Source organism: Rattus norvegicus, chromosome 6 (assembly GCF_021556685.1).
Source record: "Rattus norvegicus strain SHRSP/BbbUtx chromosome 6, alternate assembly SHRSP_T2T, whole genome shotgun sequence".
NCBI classification, from domain to species: domain Eukaryota; kingdom Metazoa; phylum Chordata; class Mammalia; order Rodentia; family Muridae; genus Rattus; species Rattus norvegicus.
The window spans coordinates 133,272,084-133,297,876 of record NC_141539.1 but is presented as its reverse complement, the minus strand read 5'-3'; the positions used below and the strand labels follow the sequence as shown (position 1 = coordinate 133,297,876).

Genomic DNA, 25,793 nt, shown 5'->3' with positions numbered 1-25,793 from the left:
CCACTTGGCGTAGTCCAACTTGGGATAAGCATACATCCCAGATTTCAGAAATGTATTAGGCAGAATATGTGCAAGTGTGTGCATGTGCATGTGTGTGTGTGTGTGTGTGTGTGTGTGTGTGTGTGAGAGAGAGAGAGAGAGAGAGAGAGAGAGAGAGAGAGAGAGAGGAGAAGGGCATCAGGTACTTTCTTGCTCTCACCATCCCTTCCTTTGAGACAGAGTCTCTCCCTGAACCTGGGACTCGGATTTTCTCATCTAGGCTAGAATCCAGTAATGGCCAGCTATCCTGTCTCTGTTCCAACTTGGAGTGGGGTCACATATCTGTGCTTGGTGTGTCAGGTGGGCACTGGGATCCTTGCACAGTAAAAACTCTTAACTGCTGAGCCACCTCTCCAGCCCTGCAGAAGGTGCTCTGAAGTCACTGATACTTCAGTAAGTGGCAGAGGTGCCCATTTGGAGATCAAAAAGGACCGCCATAGCTGTCGGTTCTCAGCTGCTTCTTATTTCTGAGACAGAATCTCTCTTAGGCCTGGGCTAGCCTAGGCTAGCTTGCCAGTGATCTCCCAGGGGTTTGCCAATTTCCAACTCCCATGGGATTTCACTTGTACGCCACCACACTAAGCTCCATAGACGTTACTAAGTCATTAATATTTTATCAAGTATTTGTATATGGGTGTCCATGCATATTTATGTGGGTTCTGGGATCAAAACTTTACCAGCAGAGTCTTCTCTCCAGCCCTGGTATTTTATATTGGCTGCATGTGAAAATATTTTGGATATGTAGGATAAAATAAAATATATCAAAATTAAGAGGGACTGGAGAGATTGACCGGCAGTTAAGAGCACTGGCTGCTCTCCTGACCCAGGTTTGATACCCAGCACCTACATGGTATTCATAACCATCTGTAACCCCAGTTCCAGGGGCTTTGATGCCCTCTCTGGCCTCAGCAGATGCCAAGCACATGAGTGGTGCACACACATGCATGCATGTAAAACACCAATACACATAAAATATAGTTTGTTTGCTTGTTTGTTTGCTTGAGACAGGGTTTCTTTGTGTAGCCATGGCTGTACTGGAACTCGGTCTATAGATCAGGATGGCCTCGAACTCAGAGATCCATCTGCCTCCTGAATGCACAACCCACCCTGCTTATGAAATAATATTTTTTAAAAAAATGCTCGAATAGTTAAAAACTATTCAACTCTTTTAACACACTTCTAGAAACTGGAATTGTGTCCACGGCTCACATGCTCCTGCTGGACAGTGAGACACAGACAGGGAAACCCTAGAGCATGACTCTTAGACCACAGCATTTCCATCACACAAGAACTCAAACAACAAACCCAGCCCACGCCAGGCCTGAGTCAAAATCCAGACAGGGCCCTGCCACTCACGCGTTAATTCTGCCAATTACCACTGTAGATGTTTCCTGTCTTAATTAGGGTTTGTATTACTATGACAAAACACCATGACCAAAAGCAACTTTGGGAGAAAGGCGTTTATTTGAGTCCATCACCCAGGGAAGTCAGGGCGAGACCTCAAATCAGAAGCCTGGAGACAATAACTGATGTGGAGGCCACGGAGGAGCACTGCTTACCTGCTCACTCCCAGCTGCTTCCCCATGGTGGTTTGCTCAGCCTGCTTTCTTATAACATCCAGGACCACAGACCCAAGGATGGCCCCGCCCATAGTGGGCTGGGCCCTTCCTCATCAATCACTACTCAAGAAAAACGCCCCACAGGCTTTCCCACATGCCAATCTGGTGGGTGTGTCTTCTCACCCGAGGTTCTCACTTCTCACGTGACTCTAGCTAAAAGTTAAACTGGCGATAAAAACTAGCCAGGACATCCCTCCACGGGGTACCATTTCCCAGCAGGAACTATTGGGGACATGTGGCAAAGCGGGATCTAGAGCAACCACCTGAGGAAGAAGGATAAGGATGGGGACGCACTGAGAAGTGGATCTCAGTTCTCCAGAGCCCTGGACATCAATCTCCAGCCACGATGGGAATGGAGAGAGGGATGGTGATGTTGGGAGTACTGGGGGCTCCATCAGGATGGCATGATTGACAGCTGAGGTATCTACCATACAGCAAGCTCTGCTGAAGGCTGGTTCTCCACGAGGTGGGTGAGAGACCTGACGCCCAGCCGGAAGAGCTCTCCGAGTTAGCTTGAAGGGGCTCACGTTTCTGCTTTTGCTTGTTTCTTCCCATGACACCTCAGTGCCAGCCCCTCCACATGACATGCCTCCCTGTCTAACACAGCTGCCAACACTGTTGTCCCCAAGTCACCACTGAGCTTCCCATTCGTGGAGTGTGCTGGTTACATCTGTAATGCCACCTTCATGTGTTCGTTTATAAATCCTGTCGATTACTTCCATGTTCCCATGACGCTCAGAAGAGTTAAGTGACTGGCTGTCCTCAAGCCACACAGCGAGGACTAGAACTCCCACCCTCTTCTAGTTTAATGGTGTAAGAGGTAGACACAGGCGTATTGGGAGCTGAAGGCTGAAAGAAACTTCTCAGCCACTCATGGCACACCAGGTGCACCTCCTGAGCACACTGTCCGCCACACCCAAATCTCCCCCTCCCACCAATAACCAGAATAGACTGTGTAGACACTCCACGCCCCTCTAGGCACCGAGTTACAGAGACGCAGATGACACAGGCTCCTCGGCTGCTGCGCCTCAGGGCAGCACGGATTTGCAGAAAATGTTATTTTCCTTTTTCGTCATTTTCTTAACAGTTCAGTTTTTTTGGTTTTTTGTTTTTTTGTTTTTTTATTTCAGAGAACAACCAGCCTCCAGAATTGCAGGCGAACCCTCGGCAGCAGTGTTCCACTCTCAGCTGTGATGACAGGGAGCCTGAGCCAGCACCAGTTGCCCTGCCTGGAACACTACACAGGACTGTTCAGATCGGAACGCAGTGCACGAACGGCTTTTTCCTGCAAAGCTTGGACCAGGAGCTGCACTAGAGCCCTGGTCACACTGCCTGACATGGGCCATTCCCTGTGTTCCCTGCCTGGTGACTCCGTTGTTCTTCTAGCTCCACCCCCATCCAGAGCTATCCAAAGCTTGTTCCAGGGACCAGGCACAAAGCCACCGGTAAGCCCTTCAGGTACAAGGACCCCTCTTCCTATAGAGCAGGAGAGGAGATGAAGGCACCACCCTCTTTATCCACTCGCCTTGTATCCCAGCCTCCAGGTGTGTGGGGGGCGATAAGAAAGGGGATGGGAAGGGTTGTGAATGGTTGAATTGTTGACACAGCTCTGGTGAGTCGTCTTGGTGGCCCCACAGGCTACTTAGCCCATGAGGCTGAGGAATATGAGGATTCCCCTGGGAGGGGATAGAAACAGTGGAGGATGAAAGTAGAGCCCCGCCCCCACCCCAAATCAGGGCTGAAGGGACCGAGTGTGAGCCTAAGGGAGCTTCTGTCCCAGAAATAGATGAGGGTCAGCCTTCAGGGACGGAGGGGACCTAGTAGCCTCCCCAGAGTGCCTGCAGGGCTCAGCAAATAGGTTCAGAGGTCCTCCTGGGCCTCTAGTCTACCTTCCATCATGGGCACTTGATTCTTTTCAGTAGCCTGGTCTCTGGTGGGCAGCAAATGACCACAGACCCCCTGGCCCTTTGAGATCCTCTCTGTGGCTCTCAGACTGCCCATTCGTTTCTGTGGTGCCTAGGACTGCTGGGTCACCGCCCCACATTCTAACCATGTTTCTCAGACCACGATCCTGCTGTTCTGGTGCCTGGTGCTGTTCCCGAACAGTGGCTGCTCTCCGAAGTGCTGACGGCTACGAGATCTCAGCCAACACACACACACACACACACACACACACACACACACACACACACACACACACACACACACACACACAGAGGTCACGTGCAGATGAACCACCTTTTGGGTCCTCCATCCTGGCTCCTGCGTGCTGCATTGGCGAGGATCCACTCGCCAGGTAGTACCACCAGGTAGGAGAGGTAAGGCTACAGGTCCGGGTCTTCGTGGCTGCACTCGACGCCAGCGTCCTCTTCGTGTTTGCAATTGTGCGTGCCCACGCCAGCGTGCGCGCACTCCAGCAGGTTGCGCTCGCTGCCGGCGCAGCGCACGTCGTCCAGCAAGATCCGCAGCGCCCGGCCTTCGCCAAACTCCGCGCGCTTGGCGGCTCGCACCGCGTGTGCAAAGCCCAGCTGGCGACACACCACGGCGGCCGCCTTGATGTCCCAGCCGTCGTCGCACACCGTGCCCCAGCGTCCGCCTATGAACACTTCCACGCGGCCGCGGCCCGGGCTCAGGCCTGAGGGCCGTACCAGGCGCACCGAGCCGTTCTGAGGTTCGGGAACTGCGGTACCTGGACGTCCCCGCCGTCGCCCGCCTCCCTTCCGGGCTCCTGGTCGCCGGGTGGGCCTTGCGGGCTTTGTTGGTCGCAGAGTGGGCGCAGGGGGAGCAGCCGTGGGGCGCCTCCGGCGTGGCGCCTTAGTGGGAGCGCGGGCTGTGGGGCGCGGAGTGCTCTCTGACGTCCGAATGAACTCTACACAGAGAAAAGGCCTGGGGTCAGAGGGAACTGGCTGTCCCAGCCAAGCACAGCCCCTCAGCCTGTGCCAGCAGAACAGATCCACCTGGTCCGGCTCCACTCCAACCCTGAGATTAGGGTGCCTCTTAATCCAGCTGTGTTTGACCGCTTGCCCTGACCCCTAAGGATGCCAGCCTTAAACAGTGTCAGTCACTTCTTCAGTCACTTAGCAAGTCCTGGTTGGCAGGCACGTGCTGTGCTGCTGCTGACTGCCCCAAGCCCTGCCCTATGTAGCGGGAAGACCCTGAAATTTAGAAACAATAAGGAGACGTTGCCTGGACACCGTACAGGAGCTAAGTACTCAGCGCTTCCTGCCCTCAGTTTCCCACGAAGAAGCAAAAGCCACGGAGGAGTTGATGCTAGCAGTAGCTTCAGAGTGAGTTCCAAAACAGCCAGGGCTACACAGAGAAATCTCCTCTCAAGAGGGGGAAAAAAAGGAAGGAAAGGAAAAAAGATTTGCATGTCTGTGAGGCATTTTCTTGATTAATGGTTGATTTGAAAGCGCCGGTCCCACTGTGGGTGGTGCTAACCCTGGGCAAGTGGTCCTCGGTTATATAAAAAAGCAAGCTGGGCAAAAGCAAGACAGTAAGCAGTGTTCCTCCCGGCCTCTGCTTCTGTTCCTGCCTTCAGGCTCCTGTATTGAGTTCCTGCCCTGACTTCTCTCTGTGGCCTGAGAGTTGTTAGTGGAAATGAGGCCTTTGTTGCTTTTGATCATGGTGTTTTATCAAAGCAATAGAAGCTCTACGACAGAGGGACTGCTGGATGGATGATAGCAGGGTGGATGGATGGACCGTAGATGGATGGATACTGACTAGATAATGGCTTTCTAGATGGATGGTGGGATGGTGGCAGGACAGACAGATAATGGCTAGATTAATGCTGGGTGATTGGGTGGTTGGTTGAGTGGATGGATGGGTGGATTCATGAATAGTTGGATGGTGGGTGAATGTTTGGATGAGTGGGTGGATGAACTCATGTTTGGATGGATGGGTGCCTAGATGGATAATGGGTGAATGAGTAGGTAGATAGATCATAGATGCCTGGATTCATGAGTGGATGGATGGATGGATGGATGGATGCACTGATGTGTGAATGGTTGAGTGGATGGATGATGGATGGGTATATTGATGGTTGGGTGAGCAAATAGGTAAATGGATGATGATGGGTGGATGAATGAATTTATGAATGAATGGATGGGTGGTGGGTTTGATGGATGGGATGTGGATGAATCAGTGAGCAGATGGACAGATGAATTTCCTTCATCTCTTGGTATGCAAATGTCCTTACTATGCCAAGCCACTGCTCCAACTTAGCTTGGACCCAGTGGGACAGCTCCCTCTACCCTTTCGCAAGACTCCATGCCCAGTCAGTCATTCACAGCTTTAAGGGGCCTTCAGAACACAGGCTTTGCTCATGGCTCCCTCTGCCCTAAACCAAGAGGGGCAAAATGGAACTATGGAAGGTGCAGCCCAAAGGCCCCGACCTTTACTCGAAGATAGACATCCTCCCAAGAGCTCTGAGCGTCCTTGCCTGACACGGCCACCCTCTTCTTGTCCCATTCTACTTGAGGCTGCAGTCCCCTGGGGTGTCTACCCACTGCCTGGACCTAGTTGAAGGATCTGTCAAACAAAATAATGCATTGCATTTACAGTCCGTTGACATTGACTAGGTCTCGCCAAGGTGTCAGACATGGTGTTAGGTATAGGGGCCGTGGAAAACCTTCTAGGTCCCTCTCAGCCCCAGTCTGACCTGAGGGGTAGCAGGAGCCCATTTTCCCACCAAAGAATACTTACTTTCCTTGGGCACAAAGGGGATGAGGTGACTCTTCACTTTCACCTGAGCAGGGCGTATCTTACATTTCCCTGGAGGCGCCCGTCTGCCAAACACACACAGATCAGGACCGGTATCCAGTCTTTCACCCCCTACCCCCAACCCCAACACCTTCCCTTGCTGTGGGACAAAGAGAGTAGGGGCCAGAGAGGTGTGCCCAGGGACAGCTGTAACTGGTGTCTAGCTACTAACCGGTCACTCTAAAGCCGCACCACCACACTGCCCACCCTACTCTTGTAACGCCCCATTCCTGCCCACCCCTTCACCCCGGGACTTCGAGAAGGGTCTCTCTCCCTGCCTCTAGTTTCTGGGTTTCTGGAGAAGTGCAGAGATAGTTAAGGCAAGCTAGAAGGTGGTGAGCAAAAGGGAAGAATTGTGGGAAGTTAGCCCCAGCAGGCCCAGCACAGTCTTGGGGCCTGTCGTTCAGAGAAAAAGAGTCTGAGAAAGTTTGCCAGGGTGTGAACAACCTCCCTCTCTATCCTGCAGAAACACAAGGACCAGAATTCCATTTTAATTGGTTTTTGGCTGTTGATCTGTGATCCTTTGAATGGGTCTGACTCTGTTCCAAGACTGTCCCCACGTGGGTCCGGGACTTCATTGGGAGTTCTATCCGCCTGGGATTGAAATAGCCACATGACGAGGCGGCCCCCAGCAAGACTTGGCACTAGAGGGGACATGTAGCTCTTACAAGGCACACAGACTTCTCAAAGGTGGAGATAACAGCCAGGTCTCTACTCGGACCTCTCACTGGGTCTGCATTTTGGGCAGATCCAGGAAGCAGTGGAGGGTGCTGTCTCTTAAGGAAATTACATTTTTAAAAACGACTTTATATGCTACCTACAAAACACCATTGGGGTTCTGTTTAGAGAGCGAGCTGTGACCCCTGGGCCTTCTTCCCCCATCTTCCTTTTCCTCGTGTCAGCGTGTGGGTGTCAGGAAACACACTTCTTTCATAAGAGGAAAACGGAAGAGAGAAGGTTGAAGGAACAAGGGAGGAATCTCACTCACTTCTGCCTGCCTCTAACCCCGAGACCTTGAGCAAGAAAATGCCAAAGTCCTCCCGGGTCCTTTCTGCACACCAGGGACAATGAACCAAGAGGGAGAGTATGTCAGAAAGCAGTTAAGATGTGTGAATGTTTTGTATACGTTTACATCTGTGCCCCATGTGCTGGCACCACAGGGCCGTCAGAGAGCAGAATGAGGTATCTGGTCCCTGAAACTGGGTCTAGATGGTTGTGAACCATCGTGTGAATGCTAGGAACCTAACCCGGGTCCTCTGGAAGAGCAGCCAGTGTTCTTAATCACTAATCCTTCTCTCCAGCCCCAGAAATGTTTTTAAAAAACGAAAATAACCTTAACTTCCAACATGAAAGACGATGATGGCTCAGGGACAGCAGACAATGACTAGCATCCTTTCCAGAGGGATGATGCCATGTGGAGACAATGGCACTCCTCAGGGACAAGCAAATGAGATAAGAGCTGACTGTGGTCCAAGTGTGAGGTCACAGATAAGAAAGTGGGTGAGACCTTGGGGAAAGCAAGATGGAGGCGTAGGACGGGCAGGCCCATACTTATGACTTCTGCAATAAGACATTACATCATCGGCTATCAATTTGTATCAGTCATGATTTAAAACCACACACACACACACACACACACACACACACACACACACACAATGTGAGGAGCAAGGAGTCTGAGAAGCTGCCTGCAGACGGAAACAACAAAAGCTGTGGGAAAAAATGTTGACTAAAAGAGATGGGGGTCCTGAGATCAAAAGGGAGCGTCTACTGCATCTGGGAGCATCCAGGAGCATCCGAAAGTTAGAGGCAGAAGCATGAGGAATTCAAAGCCAGCCTAGACTAAAAGGAAAAAAAAAAAAGTAAAGGGTCAGGCATGGTGATATACACCTTTAATCCCAGGACTCAGGAGGCAGAGGCAGGTGGACCTCTGTGAGTTCAAGGCCAGCCTGGTCTATAGAACGAGCTCCAGAATAGCCAGGGCTACACAGAGAAACCCTGTCTTGCAAAAACAAAACGACAGCAACAATAATAATAATAATAAATTATAATATATTCCATATATATATATGAGGTATCCTCTCAGGACATATCATGTGAATGCCTACACTCACATACACAACATACCCACACTGGGCATAGGGTGGGGTTAAAAATAATAAGTTTGGGGGCTGGAGAGATGGCTCAGTAGTTAAGAGCACTCACTGCTCTTCCAGAGGTCCTGAGTTCAATTCCCAGTAACCACATGTTGACTCACAACCATCTGTAATGGGATCTGATGCCCCCTTCTGGTGTGCCCAAAGACAGCGATAGTGTGCTCATATAGATAAAACAAATAAATAAAATCTTAAAAATAAACAACAACGGGGTTGGGGATTTAGCTCAGCAGTAGAGCACTTGCCTAGCAAGCGCAAGGCCCTGGGTTCGGTCCCCAGCTCCAAAAAAAAGAAAAAAGAAAAAAAGAAACAACAACAACAACAACAATAATAATAATACGTTTAACCAGGTGTAGTGGTAGACACGTTTAATCACAGCCCTTGGGAGACATAGACAAGTGGGTCTCTATGAGTTCAAGGACAGCCTGGTCTACATAGAGGATTCAAATACAACTATAGATACATAATAGAGAGAACCTGTATCCAAAAAAAAAATGTTAATCTGGGGACCTAGGGAGGTGACTCAGTGTGTGAAGCACTTGTCATGCAAGAGTGAGACCTGGACTTGGGACCCCAGGACTCCTGTAAATACAAGGTTGACATAATGTTTGTAATCCCAAGTGGAGACAGGGGATCCCCAAAGCTAGCCAGACTTCCAAATAGTGAGGTTCAAGAGAAAGACCCTGCCTCAATATGTAAAGTGGGGAGCAAAAGTGGGACACAACCACCCTTGTTGACCCCTGGCCTCTACCTGCATGTGCACCCACACACATATACCTACACACACATACATGCACATGCACACACAGGCACACAAACATACACATGCACATTCACTCACACATGCACACTTACTGTAAGCAAGCCCGACGATCATCTGTCTATAATAAACTGTCCCTCCAGAAGCTGTTGGTTTTAGAGACATTAGGTAACAGCACAAAATTTGTCTAAAGATTAGGCTGGCACAAGAGCACCCTAGTCGTCCTTCATGTTGACCCCTTGAGAACGTGCATTACGCAATGACCTCTCTGGCCACTCACTGACCTCTTGATCTGGGGAAGCACTCTCCTCTGTAGTGGCACTGCTGGTTCCTGGGAGTGCCTCATGCTAGCCTGTAGTAAACTTTGTTTTCTACACTGACTATAACAGCAAAAATGAACTGGAGAGCTAACCCAAGGCCTTGTGTATGCTAGACAAGTCCAGTATGTCTGTCTCTCTCCTCTCTCTGTCTCTCTCTCTGTCTCTCTGTCTCTCCTCTCTCTCTCTCTCTTTCTCAGTTTCTTTGAGACTGGCTCTTACTTAACTGCCTAGGCTAGCCTAGGACTCTCAGAAGCTGGCCTCAAACTTGCAATCCTCCTGCCCCAGGCCCCTAAATAGCTAGGGTTACAAGTGTATACTGCTATGCCTGGCTGAAAAACAAAGGTTGGGGCTCAATGTGTGTATTACAACTTCTCTCAACCTACTGTGCTTCAAAGTAGCTGGCTACTCTGCTCAAGAGACCAAAATTTACAAAGAAAAAAAGGGCTCTACAAGGGCCATCATGAAGTCATTCATTAAACACACTCTAGTGTCTGCTCTGTGCCATTCGAGACCTGAGGGGTATGACCGGGGTGAGGAGACAAAGCCTTCACCCTGGAGACATGGACAATTCCAAGGCCACGAGATGACAACGGAGTGAGGACAAGAGAGCAAGTAAGACAGGGAAAGCACCTGGAGGCCACAGGTTTATACCCATAGTCATGCTGCCAACGGTTAGGGCCTGTGACTCCCCTCTACTCATCCAGTGGGGAGCATATGTCATACAGGAGTCAGTTTAGGCCTCCAGCCAAGGAGAGAGTCTCACAGCAAGAAGTAAGGGGATATGGGAGTAGGTGGAAGACGGGCAAACTTACTGTTTCTGCAGACAATATGGGCCAAAGTCCAGTTCAGGGACTCACCTGGAGGGATCGGTCACTTTGTAGATAACCCCTCGAGCAGCTGTGGCACTGGGCACACCGGTGGACATGAAGTACAGCTCCCCTTTGAAAAGGAAACAAGGCAATGAGGGTGAAAACCGCCTGCAACCAAGTGTTGGCAGCCCTGCCACACCCAGTCTCCCCTCAGGCTCAGAATCTGACCCCCCCCAACCCTGACCTCCACAGACACCCCACCTAACACCTCAGCATGCCTCATCCTCTGCAGCACAGCCCCCAGATGTCTCATGGTGCCTGGCCCCATAGAGGTTCCCACCACCAACTACCATTCCCCTGTTCCCTGCTTGGATAGAGTTTGACCAGGCTATTCTGCTGGCTATGGCCATGTGAGGCTCAGCTTTCATATTCCGTGTGTGCATAAGGACCATGCTGAGGCGGCCAATGCTGCTTCGGTGACCCTGTCCTCTTGGTGTCTATGCTTCGAATGTGCCTGAAGGTTACTGGGTCAGCAGAGGTCCTTACAGCACCATCCAAGGTGTCTGAAATACATGGCTGGGAGCCAGGAGAGGCTGTTTTGCTATGCCAGGCTGTCCTCGGGCTGGCCAGCTCACAAGCGCCTCCTCCTGGTTCTCTGTCATTCAGTGTCATTCAAAGGACTGAGGACAGGCCCTTGAGAACTGCACCTTCCTTCCAGACTGTACTGGGGGTGGGAGGAGGCTGCTTCTAAATCATCGTTAACCCCCTACTGACCAAAAGAAAAAGCTTCCAAGGGCTGAGTGAGCTTAGCGTTGAGGCTGGGACTGGGGCTGCCCCTTGGGAAATTCACATTCTAATGAGGAGGGGAGGTTGTCAGTTCAACAAAGGTTTCCCAGACTAGGCCCTGGGGGCTTTGGGCACTGGGCCCTGCAGGGGATACCCCTCCAAAGGCCGGTGGTGAGCGTTGCCTGGTAACCTCAGCAAGCCTGCACCGAGGCCTGCTGGGGGCCCCTGGCCTTTTGTCAGGGAACAATCCCAGGGCCAAGGACAAGGCAGGATGCTGAAGTGGGATCCCTTCTTCTCTCCCTTCCCCCCTCTGTCCCCTACGTCAAATGCATCAAGTGCTGGGAATGTAAGGTCCAGTGACAGGCTAGAAGGCTGTATCTGCCTGCTTTGAAATGACAGCAGACTTTCCTCAATAGCTCAATCAGGAGCCATCAGGAGCCATCGGGAGACTAGCTCTTCCCTCCCTGGCTTTCATTCCATATTCCAGATCTTTCCTGCTCCTGCAGCTGACTCTGTGGCCTTGTACCTATCCTGTCTCTAACATTCCCATCTACCTACTCCTCGATGGGGGCAGGGGATGACCTGTCTATTCTCCAGATAAGAAAGGAGAAGTTCAGGGTTGGGGATTTAGCTCAGTGGTAGAGCGCTTGCCTAGGAAGCGCAAGGCCCTGGGTTCGGTCCCCAGCTCCGAAAAAAAGAAAAAGAAAAAAGAAAGGAGAAGTTCTGGAACACAGATTCTAGTGCTAACCCAAGAGTGTGCAAGTTAAGGCCCAAGCCCCAGAAACACACCCATTCCCAGCTCCAAAATCATTTCATTCTTAAGCTTCCTTCTCAACAGAGGCCAGAAGGATGACCAGAGTTGGTTACAGTCCCAAGCATGGGCAGAGGATGGAGGGCTCTGTGGGTGCTCACCAGCCTCGTCCTCAGCGAAGGAGATGATGTATGGGTAGTAGTTGTTGATGAGACCTGGGAAAGCACAGGTCTGTCCACGGCCCATGCAGACCTCGCTGTACTTCCACTGGCCTGACTCTGGGTTCTCTCGGAGAGACATCAGTCGCCTGGAAAGGAGGATGAACTGTGAGGTCATGGATGCTGTGTTGCACAAGGGGATCCACTCATCTGTCCAGTTTTTCACACACCCGTTCATCCACCTGTCCAGCCATCCATTCTTGGACCCACTCATCCACCTGTCCGTCTTTGCACACACTTATTCATTCGGATCATTACTAAGGGTGACTGGAACTTTCTCACCCAGGGAGAGACCCATTTGTCCCACTCCTGAGCAGCCGCATAAAAACCACGCCCCCTTTTACCAGTTAGGGAGAGCATAGGCCATGTGGGCTACTTACCCGCTCATGAAATCGCCAAAAATGTAGAGGCCATTGAGGTTGGGGTACTCACAACCCCGGTACACGTAGCCTCCCGTGACCGATTTGCCCAGCTTGTGCGGGTAGGCGAAAATCGGCAGCACGTCATCTGAGGAACAGATGAGAAAGTGAGTTCATCCTGAGGCCCAGTGCTTTGGAGTGACCTGAGCGAAGAAGGCTCTCAAAGGGGCATACTGTCATTTTAGGAGGTCGGCAGGGGGTGCATGGTGAGAAGGAGCCTAAAGTGTTGCTTGAAGGGACCCCTTAAGTACAGGGAGCTCTGAAGTGGGAAAAGCCAGTCAGGTGATAGGGGTAGGGGACAGTACTATACGGATGTGGGGGAAACTGTGGTCAGAGAGGGTGGGGTATCCAGGGAAGGTGAGGCAGGGGGTTCTCAGAGGGCCACTAGGCAGAGTGAAAGGGGTGGGATCTGGACTGGAGATCCCAGAGGAATGGGACAGATCTCAGTCTATGAACCTAGAGCAGTGGGGCATGTCGGCTATAGGTTTGGGGTCCTGGAGTTATCCGAGTCGGGGTCCCCAAGGAGATGGGGTGGGTCGGATTGGATCCATGTCGAGGGTCTGCGTCAGAGAGGGCCAGGGGAGATCTAGCTAATGGAACGGGGAGGACGGGACAGAGACGTTTGGAGGTCCCCAGGGACGCGGTCACCGAGGGAGGCGTTGGCGCACAGCTTGCGGTCGTAGCACTCGAAGCCCTCGCGAGCGCGCCAGCCGTAGTTGCGGCCCCGCTCCACCAGGTCCACCTCCTCGTACTTGTTCTGGCCCACGTCCCCGCAGAACAGGCGGCCACGGTGAGTGCCAGACACTGGGTCTCCGCGGTCGAAGGAGCAGCGCCACATGTTACGCACGCCTAAGGCATAGACCTCGGGCCGCGCTCCGGGATCGTCCACGAACGGGTTGTCGAGAGGGATACCGTAGGGGAGGCCGCGCTCCTTGCGGTCCACGTCGATGCGCAGCACCTTGCCCAGCAGCGCTGACCTGCGGCCGGGGAGGAGAGCGCGGGCTGGTTACATTGCATCTGCGCAGGAGGCAGGAAGGGTGCGCCACCAGCGAGTCTAGCCCTGCTGGAAGCCCTAACCCACCTCCTGTTGCTGCATTGCCTTCTCGCAGCTTACCTCAGGTTAGACTGTCCTTTATAGCGGGCACCCGAGCTATGACAAGCCACCACCCACCTTGTCATTCAACTGCACCTGGCCCCGAGGAGCCCAAGCTCGATACCACAACCGTCTATGGAATCCACTATCCTAAGCTGTAATATTTTGGGTGCTGCTGTTCACATAGCTGTGCTATAAGGTAAAGATTACACTAGAAAAATAGCCTATGTTTATGTCCTTCTCATAGCCAGTCGGGTGCTCCCACATAGCGGGGGAACCACAAACGCCGAGCCACTGAACGAGCGCAGGCCATGAAAATCTACTTATATTAAATAGTACCAAGTACAGTCGGGCGAAGGGGCACATGTACTCTGACCTCCTGGCGGCTATGAGAGGAGGGAGGGAAAGTAGCTGTTGCCTTCATTGATCACGTGAGCAAAGTGGTACGCAATGAGAATCAGTGGTTCTCAATCAGTGGGTCGCGACCCCTCTGTAAGCCATTCCTATTCATAACTGTAGCAAGATCACAGTTATGAAGTAACAACGAAACAGTTTTGTGATTGGAGGTCACCACAGCATGAGGACCTGTGTTAAAAGGTCCCAGCATTAGGAAAGTTGAGAACCACTGATCTAGAAGCTACCTGGAGTTAGCAGTGGGGGGTGGGGGGGGACACGGCTTTGCAGGGTGGTTTCTGCTTTGCTCTCCCTCTCTCTTAGCACTTGGGAGCTGACTCCTCCCTCCAGCCTGCCCAGCAAGGCTGTGTTGGTGCAGCTAACTCAGGTGACACATTTGCATTAAGCTATGCTAACACACAGCTGCAGAACCCAGTGTTTCCCTCACTTCCAACAACCTCACAAAGTGTCCTGTTAACTCCGTGATCAACAGGCCAGACCGGTGGCAATGCTTAGTTCCTGTGACCAAAAGCTCCAGGCCCCCACCTTCACACCCCACATCCAGCTGCTGGATCTACAGGAGGCAAACTCCTAGCAGCAAACCCATGCTTTTAACTTCTGCTGTTACCCATGACTCCCCACTTCCGCCTCAGCCTCAGCTCCAAGCACACGGCTAAGCCGAAAAGGCTGGATGTTTCTCACTGTCAAACAGGAATGAATAAGCCACAGACTGTAACCCACACATCCTCCCTACTGTTATTTTCTGGGCCAAGAGAGGCTGTGCATGTGCGCTGAAGGAACAGGAGACTGTCTGGGGCCTCCTGCACATGCCTGTGTACATTCTGTGTGTGTTTATGTGTGTGCACACACATGAAAGGAGAAGGCCAGGCCGTTTGCTCAAAACGGGATGATGAAGATGAGACTTCACTCGTCTCTTATGCCACTCTGCCTTTATGCCAGCAAGGCCCACAGGCCAGCGCTCACCTCGGAGGAAACCCCCTCCCAAAGGCTCATTGCTATCACTTCTCCTGTGTCTGTGAAAACGGGCACTGTGCCTGGCCCTTGTCAACTGCTGGCACCTTCTTTTCTCATGACAAGTCTCCCACTGAGCTTGTCATTGTCCTCACAGTAACTGACTTAGCTGAGGTCCCAGCTAACTGCAGGCTACACTCTGCTCTGTGTGGCAGGACAGAAGCTCTCCCTCCAGCAACCCTTTAGGTAGCTCCGTGTGCAAACCGAAGCCTCAGCTGGGCAGAAGCAGGGCGTACTTGTTTTGAGCGTTTCCAAACTTCCCAAAGGGGTCTCCAGCCATCCCGCCGTCTCCAGTAAAGATGTAGAGGAATCCGTCATCTCCAAAGAGCAGCTGGCCCCCATTGTGGTTGGAAGCTGGTTCTTCAATCTCCAGGATTATCCTAAAGAAAGGTAAGTACCCCCTCCATAAAAACACCTTCCAAATGGTAACCCCCAAATTTGCAGTGGAAAAGACTTTGTATCTCTTGTAGCACTCACGTCAGGTTGAGTAGGGATAATTCACACTGTGTCAAGGAAGAAACTGGATGCTCAGAATGGTTGAGTGACCCACTCAGGGACACACAGGCCAGCAGCATCAGGGCTGGGACAGAACTCCGGGCTAATGCTTTTCAACTGCTTTCTAACCCTGGTACCCAATGAAAGCTCGCCAACTTCCCCATCTACAGTAGCTTGCTGCCTACCCGACAACTAGTGGCTCAGAGCATGTGTCACCTTCACCCATGAGTGTTAGCTACCGGCTTCTCAGGGGCAGTGGGCCAGGCCTTTAGCCCCATACTCCCTGGAAGCTCCTTACAGCCCCTGGAGGAAACCTTCATTGTACCCAGTCAGCTGGCTTTCCATCAGGGTCTGTCATGGATGGCGGAGGCAAAACAAAGGAAGACACTGCCACTCTATGTCCCGAGAAGCAGCAGGGACAGAAATACAAGAGTGGCGAGGGTGAACATCTCAGCCAATGGTGGAAACAGCCACACCACCTCCTCTGGTTGGTTCCTCCATCTGCGTAGCAACCACATACAGCAGGGGTGGTCTCTGCACTGGCTCTCCCTGGCTCGTGGTTAATTACCTGTACTAAACACCCCCTACCCCAGTAATATATATAATATACATATAATATTATATATATTATACACTGTGTATTATATATTATATAGATATATTATTCCACAAGGCCAGTCACTGCACTAACCCCGTTGTCCTTATGAAAACAAAAACAACAAAAAAACAAAACAAACAAGCAAACAAGAAAAGAACAAACAAACAACGGAACAAGACCCGGAGAGTCCAGGTCATCAGAAACCGGATCTTAACTGGTTCCTTCCACGGCAAGGCTGATGCATATGACTGTGGAGAGCTCGCTTGGTCATATGACCTTTACAGAGTTTCAAATTCAGGGTCCCTCAAGCAGAGGACAGTTCAGACTGCTGGTCACCCACCTCCTCCAACCATGGGAAGACACTGATAACTGACCTGGGTACCAATGGTGGCTAACTCCTGGCCCTTCCAGCCGACCAGCCATGCCAACCTCTCCTGAGTAAGTCAAGTTCTGTTTGAGGTGCCCAGAGGACCCTCATTGATGCCTCGGGTAAAACGTGTGGCTCTGTATTCTTTATGTTCTCTATGTAATTAATGAATGCTCTCTCTCTCTCTCTCTCTCTCTCTCTCTCTCTCTCTGTGTGTGTGTGTGTGTGTGTGTGTGTGTGTGTGCCATGTATATGCAGGTCCCCTGGTACTAGAAGAGAGCAGCCAATCCCCTGGCGCTGAAGTTACAGGCCGTTATGAGCTGTTCCCTGTAGGTGCGGGAAACTGAACTCAGGAACTGCAAGAGAGCAGCAGATGTTCTTGACCACGGAGATAGCTCTTCAACTCTGGGATTTCTGTTTGTTCATTTCTTTTTAGGTAGCATCTCCCTGTATATCCCTGGATGCCCTGGAACTCACTATGTAGACCAGGCTGTCCTTGAACTCATAGATATCCACCTGCTTCTGACTCATAGTGCTGGGAATGAAGGCATATACCACCACACCTACTTGATTTTTTTTTTAAAGACAGAGTATCAAGTAGCTTATGCTAGCCTGGAACATGCTACGTTGCCAAGGATGGCTTTGAACTCCTGACCCTCTGGGTTTTTAAAATTCATTCATTCATTCATATGTACACAGTGTTCTGCCTGCATATATGTCTGCACAGCAGAAGAGGGCACCAGGTCTCATTATAGATGGTTGCAAGCCACCAAGTGGTTGCTGGGAATTGAACTCAGGACCTCTGGAAGCTCTGAGCCAGCTCTCCCACCTGACCCTCCAGATCTTGCTGCCTCCACTTCCTAAGAGCTGCTATTACTGGGAATGTACCAACCACTCAGTTTCCAGCTTCAGCTTTTATCGTGAGCCATTTTTATGTCTCTATGGGAGACACAGGCTTTCTTGCTCCACCTCTCCTCTGTCAGGTCCACGGGACAAACTTTCTCCCATTGAAAGTCTCTCAGGCTTGGGTGTAATTGTGAAAATTCTGTTTTCCCTTTTATCCTCTGGCTGCCAGATAACTCGAGTCAAAACTAAGGCTCTAAGACAAGATGTCTGACCCTCAAAGCTCCCATTTTTACGCCGTTTCTCTTTTCTGTATGTTGAACGTCAGCACTTAGCAGTTTCATCAAATGCATGGTGGCTTTTGATGTACCTTTTAACCAACACACCTGATCCTGCTTGCCCTCTACTTGAGGTTATCGACATTCAGTGTCACTGAACTACATTTCCCATGCTCCTTTGCTAATGGAACAGTATCAGCCAATAGAAGGCATTAGGAGAGCCAGGTGTGGGGCTGGTGTTTTTGTGTTTCTGACCACAGCTCTGCCCCTCCACTATGGCTGTAGTTAGGTTGGCCTCCAACCAGACCTGCCCCACAGTTCGGGGGCTACAACACTTCATTTCTCCCTGGGTCCCTCCAGCCATAGGAAGAGGTAATGTCTTCCTCCAGTGGCCCAGGCTCATTGCCACCTTCCCTAAGCTGACCTCCCAGAATCCTCAAGACTCTTATTTTCAGTTCCACTTCTGCCTGGGAGAATCTCTGGAACAGCCTGACCAAGCCAGTTCAACCCCTCTGAACAGTAGAGACATAAATACTAAAAAGTAGGTTCTACAGGCCCTGGGGGTCTAGGGTAGGAGCAGATTAAATGGGATAAGAGCTGGACAGGGTCGCCAATGCCTGTACATAGAAGGGAGAGACACGGAGAGGATCAGGAGTTTGAGGGATAGGCTACATAGGAAGTTTAAGGACAGCCTGGGCTACACAAGGAGAGACAGACAGACAGACAAAAAGACAGAGACAGAGAGGGAGACAGGAAGGGAGAAAGACTGAGAGGCAAAAGCAGGGAGGGAGACAGGGAAGGAGAAAGACTGAAAGAAAGAGAAAGGAGAGAGAGAGAGAGAGAGAGAGAGAGAGAGAGAGAGAGAGAGAGAAGGACTGGGGGGCTGGGATCCGAGAGGAATGATTTTGCAAAACAGACACGGCATGGGGTCATGTCCCGACCCCTGCCTCTGACCTCCTAGGCAAGACACTTCTCTCATATTCTGTGGTAGGCTCTAGAGACAGCTATTTTATCTGACTTGTAAAACTGGATGCGGTCACAGCTCAGAGCAGAAAAGTGACCTGTGAGGTCACATTTCTAGGAAGCATCCAAGCTGGAGTCCTGGTCTGCTCACAGAAGGGCATCCCATGCTGGGCTGTGATCAGAAGTCAGCATTCTTGCCCCAACATGGTAGCTGGTCCTTTCTCCTGCTCCAGTCTCTCTCTCTCTCTCTCTCTCTCTCTCTCTCTCTCTCTCTCTCTCTCTCTCCCCCCCTCTCTCTCACACACACACTCTCTCTCTCTCTCACACACACACTCTCTCTCTCTCTCACACACACACACTCTCTCTCACACACACACTCTCTCACACACACACTCTCTCACACGCACACACACTCTCTCATACACACACACACACACACACACACACACAGAGGTGTTAAATATTCACAGCATTTAAGACGGACACACTAGCGCAGCCACAGCAGTGTGTGTCACGCAGCCTCCCATGTGACCATTAGCCCTCCCTTGGCTGGGGCTCCCAGAAAGCGACCTCTCTGAGCCGTGATCCACGGTGTTCTCATCATCCTCTGAGATTCTGAACTCGCTGATACGGATCCACTCTCTGAAGCCGACCCCCACAGAATAGTAGACATAGAGCTTGCTGGGATGCGGGAAGCGGGGGTGGAAGGCAAGGCCCAGGAAGCCACGCTCATCCCCTTCCCAGGGTGACGTAAGCACTGCCTGGCTCACATTCAGGAAGGGCTTCTCCAGGCGGGAGCGGTCAGGCAGGTAGGTCCACACCAGCCCCACCTGCTCTGCCACGAAGAAGCGGTGGCTGCCGTCCCCAGCGTGTACCATGGCAACCGGGTTTCGAAGCCCATTGGCCACCTCCTCCAAACACAGCTGCAGGCAGCCCTTGGCATCAGCCACTACACGGCCCAGGTTCGAGTTGAGGTTCTCGTTGACCAGCAGACTTGGAAAACAGTAGTCCGTGTCATCTAGAGACAGGTAGCGGCATAATTTGGCCCGGTTGCTCTCCAGGGCCCAGAGCTCACGGTCAGGGGAGAGGTGGCGAAAGAGGCCTCGGCAGGTCTGCCACATGTCCAGGCAATAATCCTCACATAGACCAGGCACTGTCCGAAGTGGGGTGGCCGGATCCTCGGCGTCATAGAGATGGGCTGCGTAGGGCGAGCATTCCTGTAGAGACAGGAGGGCTCAGAGACGCCAGGGTGGGAAGCCCGCATCTGCACAATTTACTCCTTGCTTTTGGGTCACCTCCTAAGATCTGACCTTCCCCTCCCGACCTCCCTGCGTTACTTCCTGGCCTCTGACTACTTAGTTAATCAAAGCCCAAGAAACTCACCATGAACCTTCACCATACCAAAAGGTAACATTCCGCTTGTTAATTACCAGTCTTCATCGGAATGTGCATTCTGTCAAGGTAAGAGGCTTTGGTCTGCGATGCACTACCCAGACTCTCACAGGAACCTGGGCGGGGCACAGCAAATGGTGTGGGGACAGGTAAATAGTTTACCTTGCCTACCTTCTGGCAGCCTTAGTGTGCCTGTGTCAAAAACACCCCATCTTTTATCCTTTCAGTGTTTTTCTTTTTGGTTTTTTTTTCTTTTTCTTTTTTTCCGGAGCTGAGGACCGAACCCAGGGCCTTGCACTTGCTAGGCAAGCACTCTACTCCATTCAGTGTTTATGAGTCATTCACAGGGGGGAAACTGAGATTCAGGGCCCCCAGAGTTATTCAGTGATATGCCCGGGTTACAGCTCACGGAGGCATCTGGGTCGGGTCTCAGGTCTACCCTACTATCTCTGAAACTAGACAGCCAACATGTGCGTGGTACCTGTGTGGGGGGTGAGGCTATGACGCGCCAGGGTACTCCCCACCATCTATCCCACCCTCAGACTCAGCTCCTTCCAGCAGGAACCGGAATCTCTCTTTATTGAAGCTACCAGCACAGAATTAATCTGTCCGATTAATGAATCTCCTTGGGCAGATCAGAGAGCTGTCCAGAGTCCCTGGCTCTGCCTGGGACAGGTAGAATTCATCACTTTCTGCCATGCAGGCCTCTCCGTTCCTGAGATGCTGTGGACCCCACCTGGGCCCTACACGGGAGGAAAGTCACTGCCTCGGGGAGCAAGCCTGGGGTCACAAACAGGAGTGTGTGCCTAGATAATGGCTCCTTCGCCCATCCTGCCCTCGACAGTCCTACCATGCAGCTAGCTGGTCCTGTGGGAGTCAGTCACATGGCCCCCTTCCAGACCATTTCTGTGTCCTGCCTGCAGTAAAACTCCCCCAAACCCATGCTCTCTGAGGACCCCTCTGTGGAGTTCTTCACGCTGTGGTTGCTCCTCTCTGGTGTGACAGATATTTTTTAAAAAAAACACTTATTTATTTATTTTATGTATATGAGGGCATGGGATCTCATTTCAGATGGTTCTGAGCCACCATGTGGGTGCTGGGATTTGAACTCACGACCTCTGGAAGACCAGTCGGTGCTCTTAATCTCTGAGCCACCTCTCCAGCCCATGACAGATCTTTATTGCCACTCCCACAACCCCGGAGCTGACTCAGCTCTAGATGCCCAGAGACCTCATAGATGCAATTCCTAAACAGAGGAGACAGTGGAAACCATACACTGCCTTCTCTCACCAGAAGACCAGGCTGGGCTGTAGCAGGAGACCTCTGAGGAAAGCAAGAGGACAGCTAACCTCCAGGTCAGGCTACCTACAGGTAAAGCTCCAGTCGTCCTGTGGCCCGTTACTGTAGGCTGAGTCTCGCTTTACGACCTAAAGGCTCTGTATTGTCCTTGGCATCTCTGGTCAGCCCCTGTCCCTGACTGAACTGTCATATCTTATATGACACCCTGCACTCTGGGGATGAGAGGCCAGATGGCTAAACCTCCGACTATGCAAGGCCAGCTCTCCTGTGAGCCTCTGGATGCTACTGTGGTCAGCAGTGGCCATGGGGAAACCTGAGAGGACACGCAAGCTTCCGTTCCTCTTTGGGGGACAGTGTCTCTGAGACTCCAGTGGTCGCACATATAAGCACAGGGGCTCTGGGAACCTGGCGAGGGCCTTGGCATGTACCCTCATAGTAACCGCTGAGTCAAGCAGGTCTTTTACCTGCAGTCTCTCTCTAGTCTTCCTTACACGCAGTGTGAATGGAAGGCTCAGACCAGAACTAGCCAGAATTAGTAAATGACAAATGCTGGCAGAGAGGATAGTCAGTCACTGGACCTCATGCGAGGCATCTACAGGGACAAGACGCCTGCCACCTAGTGGCCCCCAGACCAGTTACTGACACTCATGACTCATGGCCACACAAGTCCCGAAGTCTTCTTAGCCACTCCCCCGCCCCCCCGCAGGGAAGACTGAGTCTCGTACACAATGTTCCGGCTGTGGGATGTTCCTCCCTCCCTCACTTCCACATCTGGCAAACGCCTATTCATGATGCGAGGCCCACCCCACAAGCCTCCTCCTTCCTCCTTCTCCCAGGGCAGGCTCCTACCCCTGGGTGCTCATGACACTCTGAGTCACACATAGGTTCTTCTCCTGGTAATTCCTTACTTCTGGAAGTGAAGGTTCCTCTTCCTTCCATCACCCCTGCCTCCCCAGAGGGGTCTTGGCTGCTCTGCCTGGCTGGGACTCAATTATCCCTTTACCAGCTGTCAACCCCACACACCATGAGGCCCTCGAGGGCAGACAACCCAAGGTCTAACACACACTTTGGCTTCAGGGCAGGAGACAGCGTTTTGAAATGGCTACATGAAGGGCTTTGGAGCCAGGGTTTGTGTGCCATGTGTGATGTTTGGCAAACTCCTTTCCTCTCTGTGCCTATGTCCCTAGCTAGAAAGGAGGAAAAGAACTCCAACCTCATAGAGTTGTTGAGAGCAACGAACAGCTGAGACGCCATGTGTTTGCTTAGTACGTGTTCACAGGAAATGAACCCTGAGGGGGTGGCTCAGTGGTCACTCTTCCGGGATGTCCCAGATTTTTGCGGGCTTGTCGCTGTTTACCCTGGTACCTACGGATAGTCTCTTGGTTGCATGTCTGTCTGTCTGTCTGTCACCTGAAATAAATGAAGAGGCTTTTGAGGCTATGTCTGTGACTTGCAACTGCCTCTGGGCCCAGCAGTACAGAACCAACTCCTCTCTGGCTCTAGGGACACGTCTGCTGAGTGTGTGAGCCTGTTAGGCACCTCCACGGGTTACTACTCAGGTGAACTCCCGCCGGTGAACTCATGCATCCAGCCTCAGTGAAGTTAGCCACGTGTGAGCCACACGCCAGTCACACTGAGGTCGCCAGGTGCAACCATTGCCTGACACATTTTCCCAGAGGATGGCAAAGTCTCAGGAAGGAACCTTCTGCCTCTACGAGACATCCGAACGTCTTGAATGATCACTCACAGGAACCTGTAGGTAAGGGTCCTTGGGAGGCAATGACAATGGCACTCCCACACTCTCCTGGAACCCCCTCAGGGAGACCACAACACAGTCTTGGCAGACCGCCTGATGCAAACTCAGTCCAGACATGAGGTCACCCCCAGAGACGCCACACTGGAGGTATGAGCAGACACTCTACCACAGACTTCTCAGGCCAGGCCATTTTGGGCAGTTTCCCAAGGAAAAAGAGGAGCCTTCTGCCAGCAAACAGCCTCAGGATTGGCTCCTTCCTCCTCTCGGGTCCTGTCCATCCCCTTTGCCATGCTGGGCCCAGCAAATGGTGAGCACCCTATAAGTAAGCACGGCCCGGGTGCAGGATTCCTGCTACTGATCTGGGTGCTGCAGGGATGCCAATGGGCCTGTTTGGGTGGACTTCCAGGATGGGGAGAGAGGTGACTGGTCCACCACACCCTCTGGCTCTCTTGGGGTGCACCAAGTGTGGGTGTTGGCTTGGTAGAACCCCTTTCCAAGATGAACAAAACACCCTAGAATACTGTGGTCTCCCTTCCACCTTCTCCTTACCTCCCAGCACCTCCTTTTCTCACAAGGACATTGAGTGTGGTCCAGGTCTTTTGACCCTACCTCTGGGCCATGTCACCACTGGACAAGTGCTTGCCTTTTCTGAAGCAGCCCTGATCCTCTCTCTCTCTCTCTCTCTCTCTCTCTCTCTCTCTCTCTCTCTCTCTCTCTCTCTCTCTCTCTCTCTCTCTCTCTCTCTCTCTCTCTGCCAGCAATAAACGCTGGAGGAATTTACCTACAAACTCCAATTGAACCGCTCTACCTGTGCAGTCTAATCTCCATGGCATGGGGTGAGGGGTAGAAATCTGTCCCCGTTTTAAAGATAATGTAATTGAAAAGACAGCCGTGAACCTCTCAAGTTCACAGTCACAAGAAGCTATGCTATTAAACCCAAGTCCGCCCTTGGAGTCTTCTCCAGGCTGCCCCCTGCTGGCTGGAGTTGGAACTTCGAGGAGCTCAGGGTGGTGGTGGGGGGTGTCCACTCATGAATCCTTCACTTTATAGTCCTGGGTTAGGGCCCACCTTGGGGTTTCCCTGGCTGGCTGGCATTCCTGCAATCAGATCAATCAGGCAGGATACTTCACATCAACAGAAGGGAAGTGATAGGTCAGCGTGGATCGAAGGGCTTCACTCTCAGAGGGGAAATGAGAGGAGTAATTGAGTCTGGGGAGAGACTCTACCAGGTGAGGAGGCCAGCGACAAAAAAGAAAGGTGGGTGCTCTAAGCACCCTGGCCCTGAGGAATGCTCCTTTCGCTCTGACTGAGAAAGGGTACTCATCGGGATCGGCAATCCCCAGGCTGCTGACAAAGTCAGACCCCATACTGGCTACATCCTCTTGCCATCCTGCCTTCCTCGGCCTAGCAACGACTTCATCCTGGTAACTGACAGAGACGGGGCTCTCTGCAGTGGGGCGCTGGGGTCAGCTTCAGAGTGTCCCAGAGAATGGGAGTCTCTAGTCTCTAAGAATTGAGGCTCCCAAAAGGCCCAACATCTTTGCAAAGCAAATGAATCACAACAGCTAGCCTGGGATGCCGGTCTTCCCACCTGATACCAAGTCACTCCCTCCTGGACCCCAAGCTCCAAAGTCCGGGACCTCTCCTGATCCTCACCCCTGTGATTGCCATCACCTCCAAAGTTCAGGACCCACTCCTAAGTCTCATCATGCCTGTGGGGTTGCCATCCCCTCGGAGTCTGGGACCCACTCCTGAATATCGCTCTTCTGGAGATGCCATCCCCGCTCCGCCCCCACCCACGCCAGCGACCAGTGCCCCACGTGCCCCCGCCGCCGCGCGCCCGCTCACCTGGCACAGCAGGTCCAGTGCGTAGCCCGCACACGTCGCCCACACGCCGGCATCCATGCGGGTCTCCAGGGCCCGGAAGCGCCGGGCCAGCGCTGCGTCCTGCTCCGCCGTGCAGCAACCGAAGGCGGAGTACTGCGCGCAGAAGCTCAGCGGCTGCGGCGGCCGGAAGGGCGGCCTGAAGTCCAAGCACTGCGGGTGCGCGGCGACCAGCAGAGCGCGCAGAGCCAGCAGGGCCCCGGGCCCGATCCCGGCCACAGTCCTCTGTCTAGCCATTAGCCTGGCGATCTGCAGAAGCAGCAGCCAAAGGCCAGCCAGCCCTGCCGGTGAGCCCCTCGGGAGCCGCTGGCCGCGCCCGGAGCGCCCGCCTCCAGCCTTGCTTGCACCCTCCCGGGAGATCACAGGGAAATCCCTGGATTCGCCCCGCAGGCCTAGGGTCCGGGGACTCCCCTCGCTCGAGGTCACCTCTGCGTGGGAACACTCTGCAAGACTGGAGGAGCACCACAAAGTCTGGCTCCCGCTCTGCGGGCAGCCCCCTCCTCCTGGCCGCAGCCTTTCCAAATTCAAGGGCAGTGACCTGGCGCTGGCGTCTGGGAAGCCCGGGTTGCCCAGTTTCACAATTGCACCTCTGATACTCAGCTTCTTCTCTCGGGGCGCTAGCTAGCCCTCAAGGAACAAGAACCCCAAAGCCCAAGGCAGGGACTCTTAGGTCCCACCTCCCACTGAGCCAGACAGGAACTTTAACAGTGTTTAAAAATGGAGGTGTGGGGGTTGGGGATTTGGTTCAGTGGTAGAGCGCTT

General features: G+C 52.4%; 1 protein-coding gene across 1 annotated transcript; it reads right to left on the bottom strand.

Annotated features, from left to right (window-relative positions):
• Window positions 1–1,484: 1,484 nt before the first annotated feature.
• Hhipl1 (HHIP-like 1) lies at window positions 1,485–25,720 on the bottom strand. Its single transcript, NM_001432093.1, is given in 9 exon segments — window positions 1,485–4,527; window positions 6,363–6,445; window positions 10,513–10,594; window positions 12,163–12,308; window positions 12,600–12,726; window positions 13,287–13,615; window positions 15,393–15,536; window positions 19,271–19,917; window positions 24,996–25,720. Coding segments are annotated over 9 exon segments (2,376 nt in total). The 5' UTR covers window positions 25,269–25,720; the 3' UTR covers window positions 1,485–3,982.
• Between the last annotated feature and the right edge of the window lie 73 nt (window positions 25,721–25,793).